The sequence below is a fragment of the Mytilus edulis genome, chromosome 9 (genome assembly GCF_963676685.1).
Source record: "Mytilus edulis chromosome 9, xbMytEdul2.2, whole genome shotgun sequence".
In the NCBI taxonomy this organism is placed as follows: domain Eukaryota; kingdom Metazoa; phylum Mollusca; class Bivalvia; order Mytilida; family Mytilidae; genus Mytilus; species Mytilus edulis.
In genome coordinates, this window is record NC_092352.1 from 19,174,081 (window position 1) to 19,195,438 (window position 21,358).

General features: G+C 33.2%; 2 protein-coding genes across 2 annotated transcripts in view; one reads left to right on the plus strand and one right to left on the minus strand.

Moving 5' to 3' along the window:
• LOC139487769 (fidgetin-like protein 1) overlaps nucleotides 1-18,937 on the plus strand; it is a 34,998-nt gene extending 16,061 nt beyond the window's left edge. The window contains exons 14-19 of the mRNA XM_071272842.1: nucleotides 689-759; nucleotides 13,314-13,475; nucleotides 14,233-14,288; nucleotides 14,730-14,893; nucleotides 15,712-15,812; nucleotides 18,692-18,937. Of these exons, the coding sequence (XP_071128943.1) occupies nucleotides 689-759; nucleotides 13,314-13,475; nucleotides 14,233-14,288; nucleotides 14,730-14,893; nucleotides 15,712-15,812; nucleotides 18,692-18,820 (683 nt within the window). The 3' untranslated portion in view covers nucleotides 18,821-18,937. The remainder of the gene's footprint in view (nucleotides 1-688; nucleotides 760-13,313; nucleotides 13,476-14,232; nucleotides 14,289-14,729; nucleotides 14,894-15,711; nucleotides 15,813-18,691) is intronic.
• Nucleotides 1-21,358, minus strand: part of LOC139487774 (28 kDa heat- and acid-stable phosphoprotein-like) — a 327,843-nt gene that overhangs the window by 254,876 nt on the left and 51,609 nt on the right. The gene's annotated exons all lie outside the window — the stretch shown is intronic.

Below are 21,358 nucleotides of genomic sequence, written 5' to 3' on the forward strand. Positions count from 1 at the left end.
ACTTTTACTCAAGTTTTCCTCATCCTTCTTATATGAAACTCATACACAATGCTAAGAACCAAATTTCACAGACAAAGTTTGAATTTGGCAGTAAATAGCATATTGAGGTATGCTCCTTTATAACTTGGAAAATTGTGATTTTTTTTTATTTCCTACTCTTAAGTTTTCCTCATCCTTATTTTATAAAAAAACCATACATAATGCTAAGAACCAAAACCAGGAGACATATTTTCAATTCGGGAAATGAGTCATTACCGTTCTAGATTCATGTGTGAGGCATTTTCAGATTCATCACTCAAAAACTTCCAGTTTACCGAACACTTGTAACATTTTACACATGATAGTAAAGTTGAAAATTCTGGTCACATTTTTCTAAGGAACTACAATACAAGGATTTCAGAAATTTGGTTCAGGGTTTATATAAGTCAGCTATACCTTGTGATGTATTTTTAGATTCATCACTCAACAACTTCCTATTTACCGAAATATTTTGGCGGGGGTATCATCAATGAGCAGTAGCTCACACTTTCACTTGTTGATTCTGCTAAAACCAAAATAAAGTTGACTCACATTTATAAGAAAAAAATTACTGATATGTCGGGAACATAGTGTTTAAGTGGACACAAAGTGAACTGAATTTTTCCTGTTTGACTCTATAAAGAAAGTGTATGTATATATATTATTGTAGGAAAATGCATAGCAAGTCAATCTAAGTCTACCTTCTTTAGTATAAGTGCTTCTTCACTGACCTCAAAATGGGTAAGTATATGTAAAAAAAAAAATTGTTTTATCAGACTTCTAATAATTTTACTGAATTATACAGTGATGCACAAATGTTTTTTCATAGGTTAAAAGGAAAGCATTGGAAATACAGGCTTGTATATGGCTTGACAACTCAGTTATTTCTTAGCGCATTTCTTTTAGACAATAAATTCAAATTTTTTAAAACGCACCTGCTTTATCTCAAAAATATTTTTACAGTGTAGTGTACTACTAATGGGACAAATAATATTAAAATTATAGAAACTTCTACCAGCCCTTACTCAGAATATTGACAATTCTGTGTTAAGGGGGTCTCAAATTCAGTTTGACAGCTTCAGACGAAATAAAGTTTTTTAACATGTAATTTCATCCCCCTACTAAATGTTTCATGCAATAAATATCAAGAAATAAGTAAGGAAGGGTATACAAAAAAATGCTAGCTATACACTGTTCACACTAGGGACTATATTTGTAGACAAGGAAAACCAAAGGACAATAACTTTCTTGGACCATATACCTGGGTATAATTATAAGACAATCTGCCTGCAAATCAGTTGATGTTTCCATGTTAGGAATGCCAAAACTGAGCCTGGACCCTCTTATAAATATGTATAGAATAATTTTTAAAGGCAGTGCTTTAAGGCCTGACTTTCAAGTCATGAGGTTAATCTTTTCATACGCAATCTATGCAGGGGGTCTTTTGGCCAGAAATAGATCCGGAAATGTTCGAATTTCTCCTCTTCTTTTTATGGTTTGATATGGTTTTTGTTTCTTTCATTTACATTGGGGACTAAAGAAACGATCAGTGTGTATTGTTCGTTTTATAGAACTTGTTATTAATGTGTATTTTGCATTATAAGCAGTCAACCTGACTACAAACTATCATTATTTGTATTCCGTGTGGAAAGAGGTTGGGTCAATTTCGAGTGTTATCTGACATCTAAAGATTTTTTAATTAGTTCAGACGTTGATATAACAATGAAAAGTCGACTGAACATGATTAATATTGCATCTTCTATAATTCAAAGGGGAATTCGGTTTATAAACGAGAAACCGTAAAGCGTTTTCAATTTCGGTATTAGTTATGTATGTTGTCTACGTATTATCCTGGTTCCCGGTACTACGTTCCGGGTATTAGCTATTTGATATATCTGATGTGTAACATTACGATCAGGTACCAGCCAATCTACGTGTGTATGTGTACATGATTTCCCGCCAAAATGACCGACTTACAGCTATGGAAAAATAGTCCATAAACGTTCCGTATAATGATATGCAAATTCATAATTAATCGTAACTTTTTTTATCTTTATATAATAAATATAACAAAATGGATTCCACAAAATTGAAAATAGCATTATTTTACGAGGATTTCTAATATTTTTTTCACTTCCGGGCGCAGTAATACGTATGTTTTGAAGTAGCTCGAAGAAATTGACAAAGTGAATTGAGAAGGAAACGGATAGATATACGTCCTTGCTATCAGGTAAAACAATTTAAATGTACAGAAAAAACACATTTACTTCACACAAATAGTACAGGCTTAAGCATTTTATTGTCTTATACACGACTGTAGTCTAGTGTTTAAACGACGGCGGTGACCTACAAGGTACGGGTCATACTGGGTCAAGTCTAAATATGTAAACATATCCACGTGCTATTAGGTAGAAAGCATCGTAATGCAATATCTACAATTTTTTCCTCCTTTATACATCGTTTAACCAGATATATTTCTCTTTCAAATACACTTAAACACGGGTTGTATGTACGTATCTTTTCTAGTGTTTTCTTGTCCTTATTAAAGTTCATTTGTTGATGTTTAAATATTTTTGAACGACTGAACACAGGAGTGAATGAATGCAACAATTATATATACTGAAGACTTGGGCTGTACAATGATAGTGTACGTATATCATATACTGATAATTATTCTAGCAGTAATTATGTTAATTTAGGATGTAATGACAGGAATTCATGAGCTATGCCTCAGGCTTTCTGAAAAAATATCAATGACAATGTAAACAGGAACAAAACATTGACACGAATGATGCTCTCTTCTATGTTATAGTTATTTAGGTATGTGTGTTGCACAAGTTTAAAAAAAACTTAAGTTATAAAACTTTTTTTCAGGGCACAAACCCACTTTAAAGAGACTTGTCTACTGCAATACCCCTCCTATTTTCATGCACCATTTGCAAGCAAGAGACTGAATGGTTTGCAAAATTAAAAATCAGGACGGTGTCCAATTAAACCAAAAGAACTAAACTGGATGAATATTGTAGGAGAAATCTAGAGGAAAGTTTTGATTTGTGAAATTGGTTTTCCTGAAAAGTCATTCATCCTAGCCTGCAGAAAGGAACTATAACTGTCCACCACCAACTGACGAGCTAATGTTGAGCTTCACATATGGAATTACTCAAATACCATCAATGTCTATGTTTTCAGCACAGATTTCACAAGTTATGACACAGCTGTGCTTTTTTTTTTATACCTGTTAAAGAGTTACAAACGAAAGTGAACCAACGCCTGGTGAGTCTGTAGTACGGTAGAGTCCATAAAGTGGATACCCGAGGGTATGCAGGGTCGTTATGATAAAAACATAAAATGTAGAGAGTCTTATAACAACAACACTTTAGGGACTGCTGCAGAAAATTTATTGATCGACATGTTTCGGTGCCTAGGGCACCGTCATCAGGATAAAAACAATACATAAAATCATGCTGAAGTAAAAAATCGGGTTGTTAAAATTTAAACGTCACAATGTTACAATGGTAAGTAACGTTATTAATAGCAACGTACTGAAAGTGAAAGTGAAAGTTCATTGGAAGTATGTAAATAAACTATAAAAATAAATTAAAAATAAAATGTTTTTGTTGTGAAAATGTTTGTTAAAATTATTCTGCCAACATGTGTTTGTCCTCTTGCATCGTGGAAAGAATAATACAATAAGTTGTCAGGCTGTGTATATACTGTATAGGTTGTGTGGTCTGAATGTTCTGTTAACTTTCTTCCCCAAAATAGACGACATTTTATCAGCAATTCCGTACCATTTCGACTGGCTACCCTTGGCCAGAGGTACTGCTTCCAATCGCGTCAGGAATGCTGTAAAATGTTTTGGTCGCCGAAAGTAAAGGACAAAGTATAAATATCACTAGTCTATGTTGAATTTTAACTATGTGTTCGTTCATCAAACTATCGGGTATGGCCAGTAATCTGTAGAAGTTGTTGTATCTCGAGGGTTGTATGTTTGATTAACATATTTTCGGGAGCATCAGATTGAATTTGAAGAATACGAAATCGGGTGCATTTAATTTCAAATGAATTCTGTTAGAGAGAAATAATTTCCTATCACTGTTCTTTTCCTCCTTAAGGCTCGTTTTGGGTTAAGATGGTCCGTAATTATCGATTTCTTTTCTTGTGGTTGATGGCAGCATTCTCGGAAGGTTCCTGTGGGTGCCTCAATAAAATATAACTTTGTTTACTCTGTGCGAATGGCTAGTATGATTAGCGCTGGTTGCAACGGCGGTTCCTTAAAAGGAATGCAGGGGTTCACGATAAAAAAATAAAATCAATTACAAACGAAAGTGAACCAACGCCTGGTGAGTCTGTAGTACGGTAGAGTCCATAAAGTGGATACCCGAGGGTATGCAGGGTCGTTATGATAAAAACATAAAATGTAGAGAGTCTTATAACAACAACACTTTAGGGACTGCTGCAGAAAATTTATTGATCGACATGTTTCGGTGCCTAGGGCACCGTCATCAGGATAAAAACAATACATAAAATCATGCTGAAGTAAAAAATCGGGTTGTTAAAATTTAAACGTCACAATGTTACAATGGTAAGTAACGTTATTAATAGCAACGTACTGAAAGTGAAAGTGAAAGTTCATTGGAAGTATGTAAATAAACTATAAAAATAAAATGTTTTTGTTGTGAAAATGTTTGTTAAAATTATTCTGCTAACATGTGTTTGTCCTCTTGCATCGTGGAAAGAATAATACAATAAGTTGTCAGGCTGTGTATATACTGTATAGGTTGTGTGGTCTGAATGTTCTGTTAACTTTCTTCCCCAAAATAGACGACATTTTATCAGCAATTCCGTACCATTTCGACTGGCTTCCCTTGGCCAGAGGTACTGCTTCCAATCGCGTCAGGAATGCTGTAAAATGTTTTGGTCGCCGAAAGTAAAGGACAAAGTATAAATATCACTAGTCTATGTTGAATTTTAACTATGTGTTCGTTCATCAAACTATCGGGTATGGCCAGTAATCTGTAAAAGTTGTTGTATCTCGAGGGTTGTATGTTTGATTAACATATTTTCGGGAGCATCAGATTGAATTTGAAGAATACGAAATCGGGTGCATTTAATTTCAAATGAATTCTGTTAGAGAGAAATAATTTCCTATCACTGTTCTTTTCCTCCTTAAGGCTCGTTTTGGGTTAAGATGGTCCGTAATTATCGATTTCTTTTCTTGTGGTTGATGGCAGCATTCTCGGAAGGTTCCTGTGGGTGCCTCAATAAAATATAACTTTGTTTACTCTGTACTTCAGCATGATTTTATGTATTGTTTTTATCCTGATGACGGTGCCCTAGGCACCGAAACATGTCGATCAATAAATTTTCTGCAGCAGTCCCTAAAGTGTTGTTGTTATAAGACTCTCTACATTTTATGTTTTTATCATAACGACCCTGCATACCCTCGGGTATCCACTTTATGGACTCTACCGTACTACAGACTCACCAGGCGTTGGTTCACTTTCGTTTGTAATTGATTTTATTTTTTTATCGTGAACCCCTGCATTCCTTTTAAGGAACCGCCGTTGCAACCAGCGCTAATCATACTAGCCATTCGCACAGAGTAAACAAAGTTATATTTTATTGAGGCACCCACAGGAACCTTCCGAGAATGCTGCCATCAACCACAAGAAAAGAAATCGATAATTACGGACCATCTTAACCCAAAACGAGCCTTAAGGAGGAAAAGAACAGTGATAGGAAATTATTTCTCTCTAACAGAATTCATTTGAAATTAAATGCACCCGATTTCGTATTCTTCAAATTCAATCTGATGCTCCCGAAAATATGTTAATCAAACATACAACCCTCGAGATACAACAACTTTTACAGATTACTGGCCATACCCGATAGTTTGATGAACGAACACATAGTTAAAATTCAACATAGACTAGTGATATTTATACTTTGTCCTTTACTTTCGGCGACCAAAACATTTTACAGCATTCCTGACGCGATTGGAAGCAGTACCTCTGGCCAAGGGTAGCCAGTCGAAATGGTACGGAATTGCTGATAAAATGTCGTCTATTTTGGGGAAGAAAGTTAACAGAACATTCAGACCACACAACCTATACAGTATATACACAGCCTGACAACTTATTGTATTATTCTTTCCACGATGCAAGAGGACAAACACATGTTGGCAGAATAATTTTAACAAACATTTTCACAACAAAAACATTTTATTTTTAATTTATTTTTATAGTTTATTTACATACTTCCAATGAACTTTCACTTTCACTTTCAGTACGTTGCTATTAATAACGTTACTTACCATTGTAACATTGTGACGTTTAAATTTTAACAACCCGATTTTTTACTTCAGCATGATTTTATGTATTGTTTTTATCCTGATGACGGTGCCCTAGGCACCGAAACATGTCGATCAATAAATTTTCTGCAGCAGTCCCTAAAGTGTTGTTGTTATAAGACTCTCTACATTTTATGTTTTTATCATAACGACCCTGCATACCCTCGGGTATCCACTTTATGGACTCTACCGTACTACAGACTCACCAGGCGTTGGTTCACTTTCGTTTGTAATTGATTTTATTTTTTTATCGTGAACCCCTGCATTCCTTTTAAGGAACCGCCGTTGCAACCAGCGCTAATCATACTAGCCATTCGCACAGAGTAAACAAAGTTATATTTTATTGAGGCACCCACAGGAACCTTCCGAGAATGCTGCCATCAACCACAAGAAAAGAAATCGATAATTACGGACCATCTTAACCCAAAACGAGCCTTAAGGAGGAAAAGAACAGTGATAGGAAATTATTTCTCTCTAACAGAATTCATTTGAAATTAAATGCACCCGATTTCGTATTCTTCAAATTCAATCTGATGCTCCCGAAAATATGTTAATCAAACATACAACCCTCGAGATACAACAACTTTTACAGATTACTGGCCATACCCGATAGTTTGATGAACGAACACATAGTTAAAATTCAACATAGACTAGTGATATTTATACTTTGTCCTTTACTTTCGGCGACCAAAACATTTTACAGCATTCCTGACGCGATTGGAAGCAGTACCTCTGGCCAAGGGAAGCCAGTCGAAATGGTACGGAATTGCTGATAAAATGTCGTCTATTTTGGGGAAGAAAGTTAACAGAACATTCAGACCACACAACCTATACAGTATATACACAGCCTGACAACTTATTGTATTATTCTTTCCACGATGCAAGAGGACAAACACATGTTGGCAGAATAATTTTAACAAACATTTTCACAACAAAAACATTTTATTTTTAATTTATTTTTATAGTTTATTTACATACTTCCAATGAACTTTCACTTTCACTTTCAGTACGTTGCTATTAATAACGTTACTTACCATTGTAACATTGTGACGTTTAAATTTTAACAACCCGATTTTTTACTTCAGCATGATTTTATGTATTGTTTTTATCCTGATGACGGTGCCCTAGGCACCGAAACATGTCGATCAATAAATTTTCTGCAGCAGTCCCTAAAGTGTTGTTGTTATAAGACTCTCTACTGTTAAAGAGTTGTATACTAAATTTTATTTTTTTATCAATAAATATATCTTGTGTCATTTAAGAACTTGTATTTTGCCAAAAGATGCATACTAGTGAATGAAAGTGGTGCAGTTCATTTTGCTTTGGTATATAGAATTGAATTACAATTGTTCATGTTATTGGAATGCATATAAAAATAAGGAGATGTGGTACAATAGATATAGGAAGATGTGGAGTGAGTGCCAATGAGACAACTCTCCATACAAATAACAATTTAAAAAGTAAACCATTATAGGTTAAAGTACGGCCTTCAACACGGAGCCTTGGCTCACACCGAACAACAAGCTATAAAGGGCCCCAAAATTACTAGTGTAAAACCATTCAAACGGGAAAACCAACGGTCTAATCTATATAAACAAAACGAGAAACAAGAAACACGAATATATTACATAAACAAACGACAACTACTGTACATCAGATTATATACATGATATTTAGTGAGTTTATCAAGCAAAAGTGAATAAGAAATAGGTATAAGCAGTTACAGGTACTACTGTACAATCTCAAACAATGAGAAAAACTCATACCGTAAAGAGAATTTCATATTTACAAGTAAGTTTTGTTTTTGCGTTGAATAATTTTCTTCTATTGTTTTAATTGCAAATATGGGAAGTGGTTAAAATGCTAATGAGACAGCTGTTATGGCCACAGAGCCTTAATTGAAAACTTCTTTTTCATTCATACCGGTAGATTTTGCCTGGAGTTAGAAACATATCTGCCAACTTTTCATAATGCACATGGGGGTTTTACGTGAAAGATGGTTCATATAGTCATACAAAACCTTCAAGGGGGCCTTCAAATGGAAGCAGGACAAGTCGCCCCACTGGCTAATCGCCCACTTTTAAAAAAACCGCCACAAACTGATTTATCAAATCGCCCCACATGTGAAATTGGTTAAATCATGTTAAATATTACTCCTGCCAACCCGCCCTACTTATAAAAAAACTGTAATATTTAGATTAATATATATATATATAATTAAAAATAAAAACTCGCACCACTTTAATGAAAACTAATCTACACAGAATACAAACAAACCGAAAATTTATTTAATTACTATTATTGATATACTGAAATTATAATTCTAAAAAAAAAATGTATTGTTGAAGAATAACTAAGTTTTGAAGCTTAGTTATTTGCATAACAATTGAAAAGAAACCTGTTAATTGTATCATAATGCAATATAAGGAATTTAACTTATATTCAACGGGATAACATCTTTTTCCATAAGTGGGGAGAGTTGGCATTACTAAATTCATCCTGGTTAATAATATATTTATAAAATTGAGAAAGGAAATGGTGAATATGTCAAAGCGACAACCACCCGACCATAGAGCAAACAACAGCCGAAGGCAACCAATGGGTCTTCAATGTAGCGAGAATTCCCGCACCCGTAGGTGTCCTTCAGCTGGCCCCTAAAATATGCATAATAGTACAGTGATAATGGACGTCATACTAAACTCCGAATTATACACAAGAAACTAAAAATTAAAATCATACAAGACTAACAAAGGCCAGAGGCTCCTGACTTGGGACAGGCGCAAAATTGCGGCGGGGTTAAACATGTTCTAAATTATCTAAATTTCACCGATTTCCATTAGGTGGGACCAGTTAGCAGGAGTAATATTAACGGAATTTAACTTATAAACAACGGAATATCATCTTTTTACATGAGTGGGGCGAGTTGGCATTAGTAAATTCTTCCTGGTTAATAATATATTTATCTAGATATTATCGTTTTCTATTAGGTGCACGTGGGGCAAGTTGGCAGGAGTAATATTAAGGGATATAACACATTTCACAAGTGGGGCGATTTGGTTATCCAGGTTGGGGCAGTTTTTTTTTAAAGTGGGGCGAGTTAGTGAAAAAGTGGGGCTATTTGCTAATGGGGCGATTTGTCATGGATTCCCTTCAAATATATTCTAATGTGGTTTTTGGCTTCTTCGTGCATAAACAAGCTCATTGCCATTGTTGAATTAATTGTTTTCTTTAAAATAGTCGACAAAATTGCTCTTACAAAATTTCCATTTGGGAGCCTCGAGCTCGATGGGGGAAATACTCTGCAAATACTGACAGTTGGCAGGTATGGTCATCAAAAAAGTTGATGTGTTACTATGTACATTTACCATTATGTTACTTGATGTTCTTGCTATACACAGTACAGAGACTAGTCAATCTTTGTGAACTATTTTTTATGGGAGTCATAGAATATGCGTATACAATCAATAATTAAAAATAGTCTATTTATATTGAAAAGGAAAAGTTCTTATATGTCTAAAGAAGAGGGACGAAAGACACCAAAGGGACAGTCAAACTCATAAATTTAAAGCAAACTGACAAGGCCATGGCTAAAAATGCATTTCATGGCGAGGCACAGAAAATATACTGTAAACAGTAGACTATAGATATAGGTGAACTAGGTACAAAAGAACTCTAAATCTTAAATTCTGCAAACCACCTCTGTTCTATGAAAGATAATGATATAACTGGACTAGAAATACACACAACCTGTAATTAACTGCCTTTACAGCGCTTTCGCGCTTTGATTTATGCAGTTAAGCTGCATTATGCGAGCACCCTAGATTTGTGTTCTACCCAATAAATGCTGAGTTACGTGCCTTTGTTATTATCTAGCGGACTACTATGTTATATATATTAACTAATTGAACACTTTTTTCATACTTTTATTTCTTGATTACAAAAAAATAACCAGAAAAACCTTAAATGATCGTCGAATCACCCAAAAGTTTTGAAGTTGCACATAGGAAGTAGTGCTCATTAGGAATCCTTATATAGTTTATTATCGCCTGTGATTTTGGCTAAGGTGTCAAAGAACAATTGTATGAAATATTTAATCTGCGAAAATCTCTAAAGACAAGTAGTTTAGATTTCCCAAATGGTAAAAGTCGTAGGAATATTGTTTATCGTCGATACATATTAAATACGTCAGTAGTCTATTTATAAGTTATTACTTATTAATAAATGTAAGTTGGCCTGCAGCAATTTCAAATTAGAAGAGAAAAATTTACGTACCTTTGAAGTGAAATTTGGAGGATTCTGATGATAGACAGGTTATTATTGTTAATCATGATATTCCTTTTATTTGAGATGGGTGTTAATAAATTGTATATTCAGATTTGAATTTCATTCTTTTAAATTACTCCGTTTTCACATATAAAATTACCTTGTCAAGTGAGTAATGCACCAACATACAATGTTTACACTTGTTATTATTTAAGATCGATAGAATAACAAAGAAAATCGACGTTGATGGGATGATTTTTGAAATCAGGACAAGTCGGACCGTTTTAGAAAACAACACTGACTGTCTGTCAGATTTACGTAGGGTTACATAATATGTTAGACTATCATGGCTAGCGGAGCCATCAATCTTACATTGGTGCAATGAGGTCTATTTTGGGGTATTTTAAGGGGTCTAAAGAAGGGAGTGATTTACTGTAGAACCCAATGTTTTTTTTTTATTAAATTTCCAAATGACTTATTTGAAAACAGTAAGTGATAGACACACATGGTCTTCAGTAATGGGTCAATATAACAAATCAAATGAAAAATAGGGGGATTCCCTGAAGTCAAACCCCTTCCCCATGTTTGAGAACTTGGACACAGTCGGGATCCCCACCCCTAAACCATATTTATTCATGTATGGGTCAATATTACTAATCAAATGAAGTATAGGGGGAGTTCCTGGGTTCACCCCACCCCTCATGTTTGTGAACTTTGAAACGGTTGAGATCCCCACCCCTTAACCATATATATTCAGTTATTTGACAATATAATAAATCGAATGAAATATAGGAGAAGTCCCTGGAGTCACCCCACCCCCTCCTGTCTGAGAACTTGGAAACGGTCGGGATCCCCACCCCTAAACCATATATATTCATGTATGGGACAATATAACAAATCAAATGAAATATAGGGGGAGTCCCTGGGGGTCACCCCACTCCCTCCTGTCTGAGAACTTCGAAACAGTTGAGATCCCCACCCCTAAACCATATACATTCATGTATGGGACAATATAACAAATCAAATGAAATATTGGGGGAGTCCCTGTGGTCACCCTACCCCCTCCTGTTTGATAACTTGGAAACAGATGAAATCCCCACCCCTAAACAATATATATTCAAGTATGGATCAATATAACAAATCTAAATAAAATGTAGGGGAAGTCCTCAGGGTACCCGGCCCCTCCTGTTTGAGAACTTGAAAACGGTCAAGATCCCCACCCTTAAACCATATATATTCATGTATGGGGCAATATAAAAAATAAAATAAAATATAGGAGTTGTCCCTAGGGTTACCCCACCCCTCCTGTGTGTGTTTGAGAACTTGTAAATGGTTGAGATACCAACTCCCAAACCATATTTATTCCTTGTCGTCATTTCAAAAAGATTTGAATGAAATACAAGGTCAATCTCCTAGGCGTTACATATGCATAACACTTTACTAGACCTAACTGTCCAATGTGTACTAGACTTTGCCCAATGTCAGGTGACCATGGGAATGAAAAATTATGGGAGACTTTGTAACAGCATCCTGTTACAATAATTTATTGTTTATTATAAAATTTTATTGATGCAAAAAATGAGTAGGTTTAAAGAATTTAGCTTAATTATATTTTGAATTATTTGTGGTCCTATAAAGATTTTCATTTATGACTCATTTTAAAAAAAACATATAAATCTTTCAACCCAAAGAATGTTTGACCAACTGTTTTATAATCACCTGTCATTTTATTCCAAACTTAAACATTATGGACTTGGGATGAAGGTGGGGGTCATTTACATTTACTGTGGGCAGGTCAGTCAGACCTCACCTTTGATCCCTGTAGTAGTAAACATTTGTCTGATTTGTGTCTCATAAATTTTGTACTTTAGAACACAAACTCAGTTTTCTTTCTAGGGAAGCAAGTCCATTCATACTATTATAAGCTCTTACTAAGTCAACTTGTACTATTAACAGTCAACTAATACCAATATTAACTACCAACTAGAACAACTGCAATCATTGCGAACTTGTACCACTGCAGACTTACCATTAAAGATTTACATTTTTATATGCATTACTTTTGAAAACCTTGATAACATATGAATTATTTGCCTTAAATGGATGAGATAAACATAAATGTACGATATATGAATGTTTAATGTCTGTTCTTTTAAATTTAAAAAAAAAAATTGAAGCAACATTGCCACAGTTTTCATTATAATGTTTGCCTTAAATGGTTTTTGGTTAACTGCCTTCAGCGCTTACAGCGCTTTGATTTTATGTTTTTGATACTGATTTTATCAGCAAGAATATCAAGTAAGCCATCTAGGTGGAAAAACATCAAAACTGGTGAAAAATGTGTTTTTAAAAGCCAGGGAACACCAACCAGCTGTAGTATTTATAGATTGTCTTATTTCAGATTTGATTATTAATACATTTTCTATATTCTTAGGTAGGAGAAGGTGAGAAGATGGTAAGAGCTTTGTTTGCAGTAGCCAGGGTACACCAACCAGCTGTAGTATTTATAGATTTCTTATTTCAGATTTGACTATTAATAGATTTTCTATATTCTTAGGTAGGAGAAGGTGAGAAGATGGTAAGAGCTTTGTTTGCAGTAGCCAGAGTGCACCAACCAGCTGTAGTATTTATAGATTTCTTATTTCAGATTTGACTATTAATAGATTTTCTATATTCTTAGGTAGGAGAAGGTGAGAAGATGGTAAGAGCTTTGTTTGCAGTAGCCAGAGTACACCAACCAGCTGTAGTATTTATAGATGAAATAGATTCTTTATTATCCCAGAGATCTGATGGAGAACATGAAGCTTCCAGAAAAATTAAAACAGAATTCCTCGTTCAATTGGTAATCTATTTGCCTTGCATATGGTGAAAGTTGAATAAGTAGATACTTTATTACTTATGTGATAGTGATACAAAAATTTTGAAAGTGGTCCACACCAATTTGCAAAAGCCATAACTGTGGATTCATTTATTTCCAATGGTATCAATTTCCTTTGACTTGGAAAACTTGTACTTTCGTGGGTATATGATTTTGTTGTTTTGCCAATCTCTGCATACAAAGAGACTTTAGAAAATTTATCATTTGTTGAACATTTGCCTGTACCCACGAAACCCACGCAAATTGGTATCCAACAAATAATAATGAATTTACAGTATAACTTGTCATGACTTCCTACTCTAAATAAACATAATCAAAGTTTGTTACTTGACTTTAAAAGGTTTTATATGATATTAAACAAATAATAAGTATTTCTAATTTTAATAATAACCATCCTTTCATTATGGCTTTAATAAGTAGAGTTTCCTTATATGGACATTAATATAAATAGTCACATGCGTTCCTAAAATAGTACCATTGATGGTTAAAATTTTATTATTTGTAAGAGTGTTATAATACCTAGTTTTAAGCCTTGTTTTACTGAATTTGAATAATAAATATTACTTAAAAATAATTAGGAAAAAATTGACCTTATGTCTTTGAAAGACCTTATGTCTGGAAAACAGTTCCCTTCATACTAATTTTATTAATTTGCTGGAATATCTATTGGCTATTAAGTTCTATATTTTTTATAATTTTAAAAATGGTAAAACTATTGTAGGATGGTGCTGCAACTCTTTCAGAAGACAGGATACTTGTGATAGGTGCAACTAACAGGTATGACATATGCATCTAATTAGGGTTTAAACAAAAGTTGCCAAGAGGTGTTAGACTGACATATTTTCTCTTATTTAAAACATTTCATAAAATTCAGAACTATTTGATTTTAATCTATGAGTGATATGGTACTGTGATTGCTGTATGCTGTAGTCTGTTATTTAGACTCCTGAGAAGGGAAGTACTATTCCTGAAAAGGTATGTACTATTCTCAGACAAAGTTCTAGATTTTACAAAAAAAATATACAGATTGTTTTTAAATAGTAATCATACAGCTTGTTGAAGAATAACAAATTGATATTAATTGCATTTTGAAGAGGGACACCAGAGAATTGAAAGTTGCAAAAAGCACACCATAATGTCAGAATTTGTTTATTTAAACCAATGTAAATTCATTAATTTATTTTGACAAAACATTTGTTATTTCTAAATGTATTTCAGACCCCAGGAGATAGATGAAGCGGCTAGACGTAGATTTGTAAAACGTTTGTACATCCCATTACCAGAGAGTGCAGCTAGGAAACAGATTGTGCTTAATTTGTTGTCACAACAGAAGTATCATATGTCTGATCAGGAACTAGATTTTATCTGTCAGAAAACTGATGGTTTGTTATTAAATATTTATATACTAATCAATTAGACTAGTCAGTACAAAGAACTACATCTGTATCTCGTTATTGATATTGAATATTCATTCCATTAAACACAAATTCTAATTTGATATTCACATTGCATCATTCTGTTTCAAATTAAAATTTTGAACAGAAATTTTATATTATTGGTACTCGTAAGCTTAGTTTTAAATCAATACATGATAAAAATTTTAGTTTTCCAAGAAAGACTTTTCATGTATCCCTTTGGCAAAGCAACACAGAGGAATAACTGTATGTTCTGTATCTTCCTCCTTTAGTAGGAGCACTACCATGGGTTATGGTGTAAAAAGGAAGACATTTAACACACTGTATCGGTACAGATTTAATGTGAGCATTTGCCTATCTAGTTTCCCAGCCTGGCCGTGACAAGTCTTACTACCAGAAAGTTAACCTTCCCTAAAACAATAAGTGCAAAATAATAAAGCATACAAACACACCCACTCACTTGATTCACTCATCCTCAAAAATATATAAAATGCATAATCTATAGCATCAGGGGAGATAATTCAAAATTATGTGCTTGTTATTATCTCCCCTGATATAAAATATGAATGTATTCAGTGAAGCTGCTTTTACTATATATTGGCAAAGGGCAGTAAAATATTAAAAAATATACAAGCTATAATTTTGAAAGATTTTAAAGAAACTCAGCTAATGGGTCATTAAACATATTAAAACAATAAAAATTGTAAATAACTCAAAGAAAAGCAAGTGGGGTCCAAATTGCTCTGGAGTTGACATGGATAACATATGGCAATTTAATGTTTTAGGTTACTCAGGAGCTGACATGGCTAATCTATGTAGAGAAGCAGCATTAGGTCCAATCAGATCGATGGATTTTGGTGAAATTGAATCCATATCAGCTGATCAGGTAAAATTTTACATAAGAACCTTTCGTGATTTTCACTGATAAATAGCAGTTATCAATCTTGATAAAAGGAAGAAATGTTAATCAAGTTTCATACACAGCAGTAAAGTAATATTTATTTTTAGATTAAAGAATAAGAAAAGACTATCAGTTGATATTCAAGATACATATTCTTGTAAAAGATTCATGCATACTATTCACTGTACATACTTCCATGTGAACAGTTTCAAGTGCAGGGTACATTATTTCATGTCAATTTAAAATAGCACTTTGATTTGTGGATGCTATTTGCATAGAAATAAAATTGGCTAAAAAATTACTTATATCCCAAGTCTGGAAAGTGGGAAAATCTTCACAAACAATTTGAGTGTAGCAGGTGCACACCTTCAGTATGTGAATAATCTTTCTTCAAAAGGAGTATGTTCGATAAGGTCCTAAAATGGCCCACTTTTTTAGCGTAAATTTCAAATTCGGATTTATTGACCAATATCACGATAAATTATAGCTAATACATTGACTAGATAGGATATAAGCCATTTTGTTTAAAATTTTACGTTTCTGCGTTTCATTATGACGTCACAAGTTGTACTCATATTTATTTTTCACGAAAAAATCAATGAAAATGGGTAAATTTCCAAAGATTATTTGACAGGAAACATAGAGCGCATACGTCGACAACAAAGATCTTTTAAAATAATGTTTGTGAAGACATTTAATATGTCTTATTTGAATATTAAGCTTGTCGACGCCTGCGCTCTATGTTTCCTGGTCCTTTATTTGGTTGAAATCCCACTGATTTTGTCAAATTTCACCAAAATCCCTTATCTTGACCATTTTGGAATGTAAAAATCGTTGTGTTAGAATTAAACTTTGCTAAAAACAGCTCTGTTTAACTTTTTCACATGTCTTTAAGGCAACTTAAAACAATTATTGTCTTGTAACCATGAACTTTATAATTGGGGCCAAATATGGCACTTACCGAACTTACTCCTTTTCAGAGATCTGAGTTAAAAACTAAAATACACATGATTGCACAAAATTGTTATCATCTTGTTAAATAAAAAAAAAATAACTGAGCTTGCAATCTTTGAAAAAAACTTATAAAACTTTAATGGGACAGATGCATAAATTCTTTATGTGTGTAATATTCCTTTGAAAATTTGATGTGAGGTGAAATCTGTAAAAGTTGTTGGTTACACAATGTAGATATAATCATTTCCCTGCCTGCAAACAATAACTGCCCTCCCACCATGCCCAACATAACCATTCTATGGGCCAGTCTTGCAGTGGGCCGAACAGGCAAAACATGCAAACTCCTGAGTTGTTTGTCCAATACCAAGTCCTCTTCTTTAATAAAGAAAATTGCTGAATATTATACAGATAGAATTTGTTATGTAACAAGCAGACAAGAATGATGACCCCCTAGTTTCTTTTGTGTTTTCTCTGAGAATGTGTTTCTACAAAAAAAATTTCTCCATTTTTTACTTATTTATTTTTATTACATTTATGAATCCATTAAATAAGATATAAGCATAATGACATATACAGTCGAACCTCGTTGTGTCGAACTCGGTTGTGTCAAAAACTGGGATGAGTCGAAGTAATTTCTCGGTCCTTGCATAATTCCCGATTGATCAATGCATTTAAACCTCTGATGAGTCGAAACTCGGATGATTCAAATTCTTGGTTAAGTCGAGGTAATTCTTAAGTCCTGTGGATGAAAAATGGATGTAAATTGACCCTAAGTTCAAAATTAAAAAAAATTATCGAAAGAAATAAAAACTTTAAAAATAAAATTCATAACTGATGTTTTTCTTGTTTAACCTATTCATTTCCATAAGTGATTAAAGGTGTGTGAATTCCATAAGTGATTAAAGCTGTGTAAACATACTTGTTTGTAAAACAGTTAAAATGACATGTTTATGATGACCGCTAATCAACACCTTTGTTGATCGTCCAAGCGGAACTTGAATGTGCTGAACCTATTTCACTTGGTATAAAATTGAAAGGACTTTTTTTTAAGATTAAATTAACCATTAGAATAAGAGCAATAATTAAGGACTAAAATATTTCATTAATTATTATGAGTCGGTCTTTTTAATCTATGAACCCTGTTCACATTATTTAAAGATTAGTTATGAAAATATTTTAGCAAGTGATTCCATAATTTATAATGACTGACCTTTGTAAATATTTGTGTCTTGATTTGATTTGTGAATGTTGTGTGTTGAATCTTTAAAAATACGGAACATAAATACACAATCATATATTATCACATCGAAAAAAGCACAATGATCAATAAACATGCATCTAGTTTACAGAAATCACATATTGGTATTTCATACATTTCAAATATATGACGTCACACTTGACCTCGGATGAGTCGAACCTCGGATGAGTTGAATACTTTTGTCTGGTCCCTTCGACTTCGACACAATGAGGTTTGACTGTGTTAAGTTAGTTTAAACATATTTTATTTACTCAAAGTAAAATGGATTGGACACAAGTAAGCCATATATTAAGTTCACCTGCATAAAATTTAAGAGGGCTAAAGCTAATTTAAATGACCCTATCGTCCATTTTATCCCAAGGACATATTTTCCTTTTTATGCTCACCTGGCCCAGTAGTTAAGTTAGCTTTTGACAAGCCATGGCATCTTTTGTAACAAGTCCCTAAATTAAAAAAAAAATCTTTATTTGAATCCATAAGAGAAAACTTGGGTTCAATAGGACATCCATATCTTGAAAATAAATTTTACAAAATTTACACCTAAATGTCTATAGATTCAGGCTCTTATGAGTTGAATTAACAAAGTACTAAAACAGCTTCCAAATGTTTTTAACATCATCCATATTTATAGTTATGTTTGTTTTATTGAAAGGTTAGACCAATCAAATTTGAGGATTTTGAGGATGCTTTACCACAAGTGAAAGCCAGTGTATCCAACAAAGATCTAGATTTGTATATAGACTGGAACAATTCATATGGAAGTGCCGGTTCTGTGAGATGATACATGATTAAAATGATTGTTCAGTTACATTGTCATCAAAAGTGAGAGAAAAAAAACAAAATAGCATAATGTTAAGTTTGAAAAAAATTATTAAAAAATAAACATGTCTAGATATGTTGTATTTTGTAAAGAACAAGGGTGGATAGACGCATGAACTTATCTTTGAATAAAGTTAACAGTTTAATAAGATGTGTAAAAAGAATATACAATCTTGTTGCTTTTAAAATAGGAAATGATGAAAATATGGAAATATCCTAATTGTTTTAAAAGGAATGCTCATATACAATTTCCCTACATTCTTCTTTTTTTTTCATTGTTTGGAAAAATTTAAATAAAATCAAATCTCTTTTTATCAAAGTAAGCCATAATTAGTAATAAAAATGATGACAAAACTGTCATGAAAAATCTTATTTGTCAACAAACAAGCTAGCACCATTATCAAAATAGAAATGTAGACAAATAGTTTTAGAGCATTCAGAAAATCCTGTCAAGGGAAATTATGCAGACTTTTAACCATTGAGTAAGATAAAAATTCAACTTGAAATTAGTGGTCTTGTTTATCTTGTGGAAGATTATTATAAAAATGGACACCAACACCCAAATTGTTTGACCCAATGCTTTAAAGTAGTGATGGGGCACATGGTTTTTTTACCAGTTTCTCATTCAGTCTGTCAGTCTATTAGTCATTTTGGTTTCAAAATGCTTTACTTGATATTGGAATACAGTTTTAGTCAGATGTATGGTCACATATCATAAGGGGAAAATCCATTAATTTGACATCAGCATGTAAGTCAAGGTTGTTATAACTGAATAGACTGATATTTGTGTGGAAAAGAGGTTTCTGAATGCTCTATCGCATAAATATTGAATAATTATTACAATTTTATTTGGATATATGGTCATATAAAGTGAGTGGAAGATACGGTAGGGTAATTTGAGGTCAATTCCTTAAATGACGAGGTATTAGTTACTCATACTAGACTGAGCTTGGTTTGTATCCAGATTCTAAATTGAAAACTAGATATGAGTTTGCAACTTTTCTTGGATATATGAACACATATAATGAGAGAAAGGTCTAATTATTGATGTTGGTGTCAGAAAGTTTTGAAAAAAGTAAAAAATTTGTGCAACACTACACATGTGGTCAGGTATATGTAATAAGAGGAAATGTTTTAGAGACACTTATAAGATCAAGGTCTTAGTAACTGAAAAAATATTATTCAAAAGATGATGTTACTGTCAAAATCTTAGCAGAAATGAATCATACCTTAATATAAGTAAAGAGATTTAACTATGCCACCAGGAATCATTGGTATAAATGAGCCATAATTACAAAATATTATATAAGTTTGTCTTATACTAGTAAGTTAAGTGGGGACATTAATTGTAAAATAAAATTTAGACCAACTGATTAATATCCTTTTGTGACATTAATTTTAACATTTCCCATTTTAATCTTCATACCCAAAATAATGAAAGCTGTTTCCCTTCCTATTGTATATTTCCCTTTCTTGATTGTGTTATTCCATTGGTCCCTTAATTGAAAGTCTGCATTTCTCATTTGGCATTATGTGTACTTGTTGCGGCAACTTATCTAATTTCAGTAAACATTATGATTTACGATAGGGATAAAACAATTGAGGGAAAAGTTACATACAAAGGATGCCTTTTTATGCTTTAATTATGAATTTTTAGAAAAATGTTCTGCCAAATTTAATCGAACTTGGCTTCAATTATCATTGGGATATGGATATTTAAAAATGTGTTTGATGTCCCTACCTGCCAACCAAGATGGCTGTTATGGTTAAAATAGACCCTAAATGTAAAAAGTTTTTTCCTTTTAATGTCTTGAAAACAAAAATGAGCAGCAAGACAAAATCTTCAAATGAATCAGCATTACCTAAATCGTTGCTATGAATAGATAGATAAATGTTCAATCCTCTACCAAGTGAACTTTGTAACTCAATTACCGACCTGATAGTAATAACTGTATTGCTGTCGACCAAACATCTTCTCAACAAGTTTTGTTTAACCAATCATACAGGAATCAAGGAAAAGGCAATGTTGAATCAAACGTGTCAGAAACTTAAAAGTTACTGGAGATGTAAGTAACACACTGAGCAATGATAGAAAAAACAGTTTTGCTGTCAGAGAATACTTGAAAATTAAAGTTCATGAAGATAAATATAAAAAATGGACAAAGATAGTAAAAACAGTTTTGCTGTCCGCATAGAAAATGTTATGGAGGAAGCGCAGGTACAGTTTCAAACTTACCGCATAATTCTCATCAAAACAAAGTTCATCCTATCAAACAACTCATCTGCTACTAAAAGTAAAAACTGTTTTGCTGTTAAATATATGAAGGAAACAAAGAATCCAGAAAATTATCCGAAAGCTGTTCAACCGCATCCAAATCATCCTGTTCACAGTAGGCTAAAAAAAATGGATCTTCTTTTTTAGACTCTCCTAGATCCAGATATAGCACTCTCTGTGAATCTTATGATGTAACCTTGGAAAAGCCCACTACGTATCTTCTCC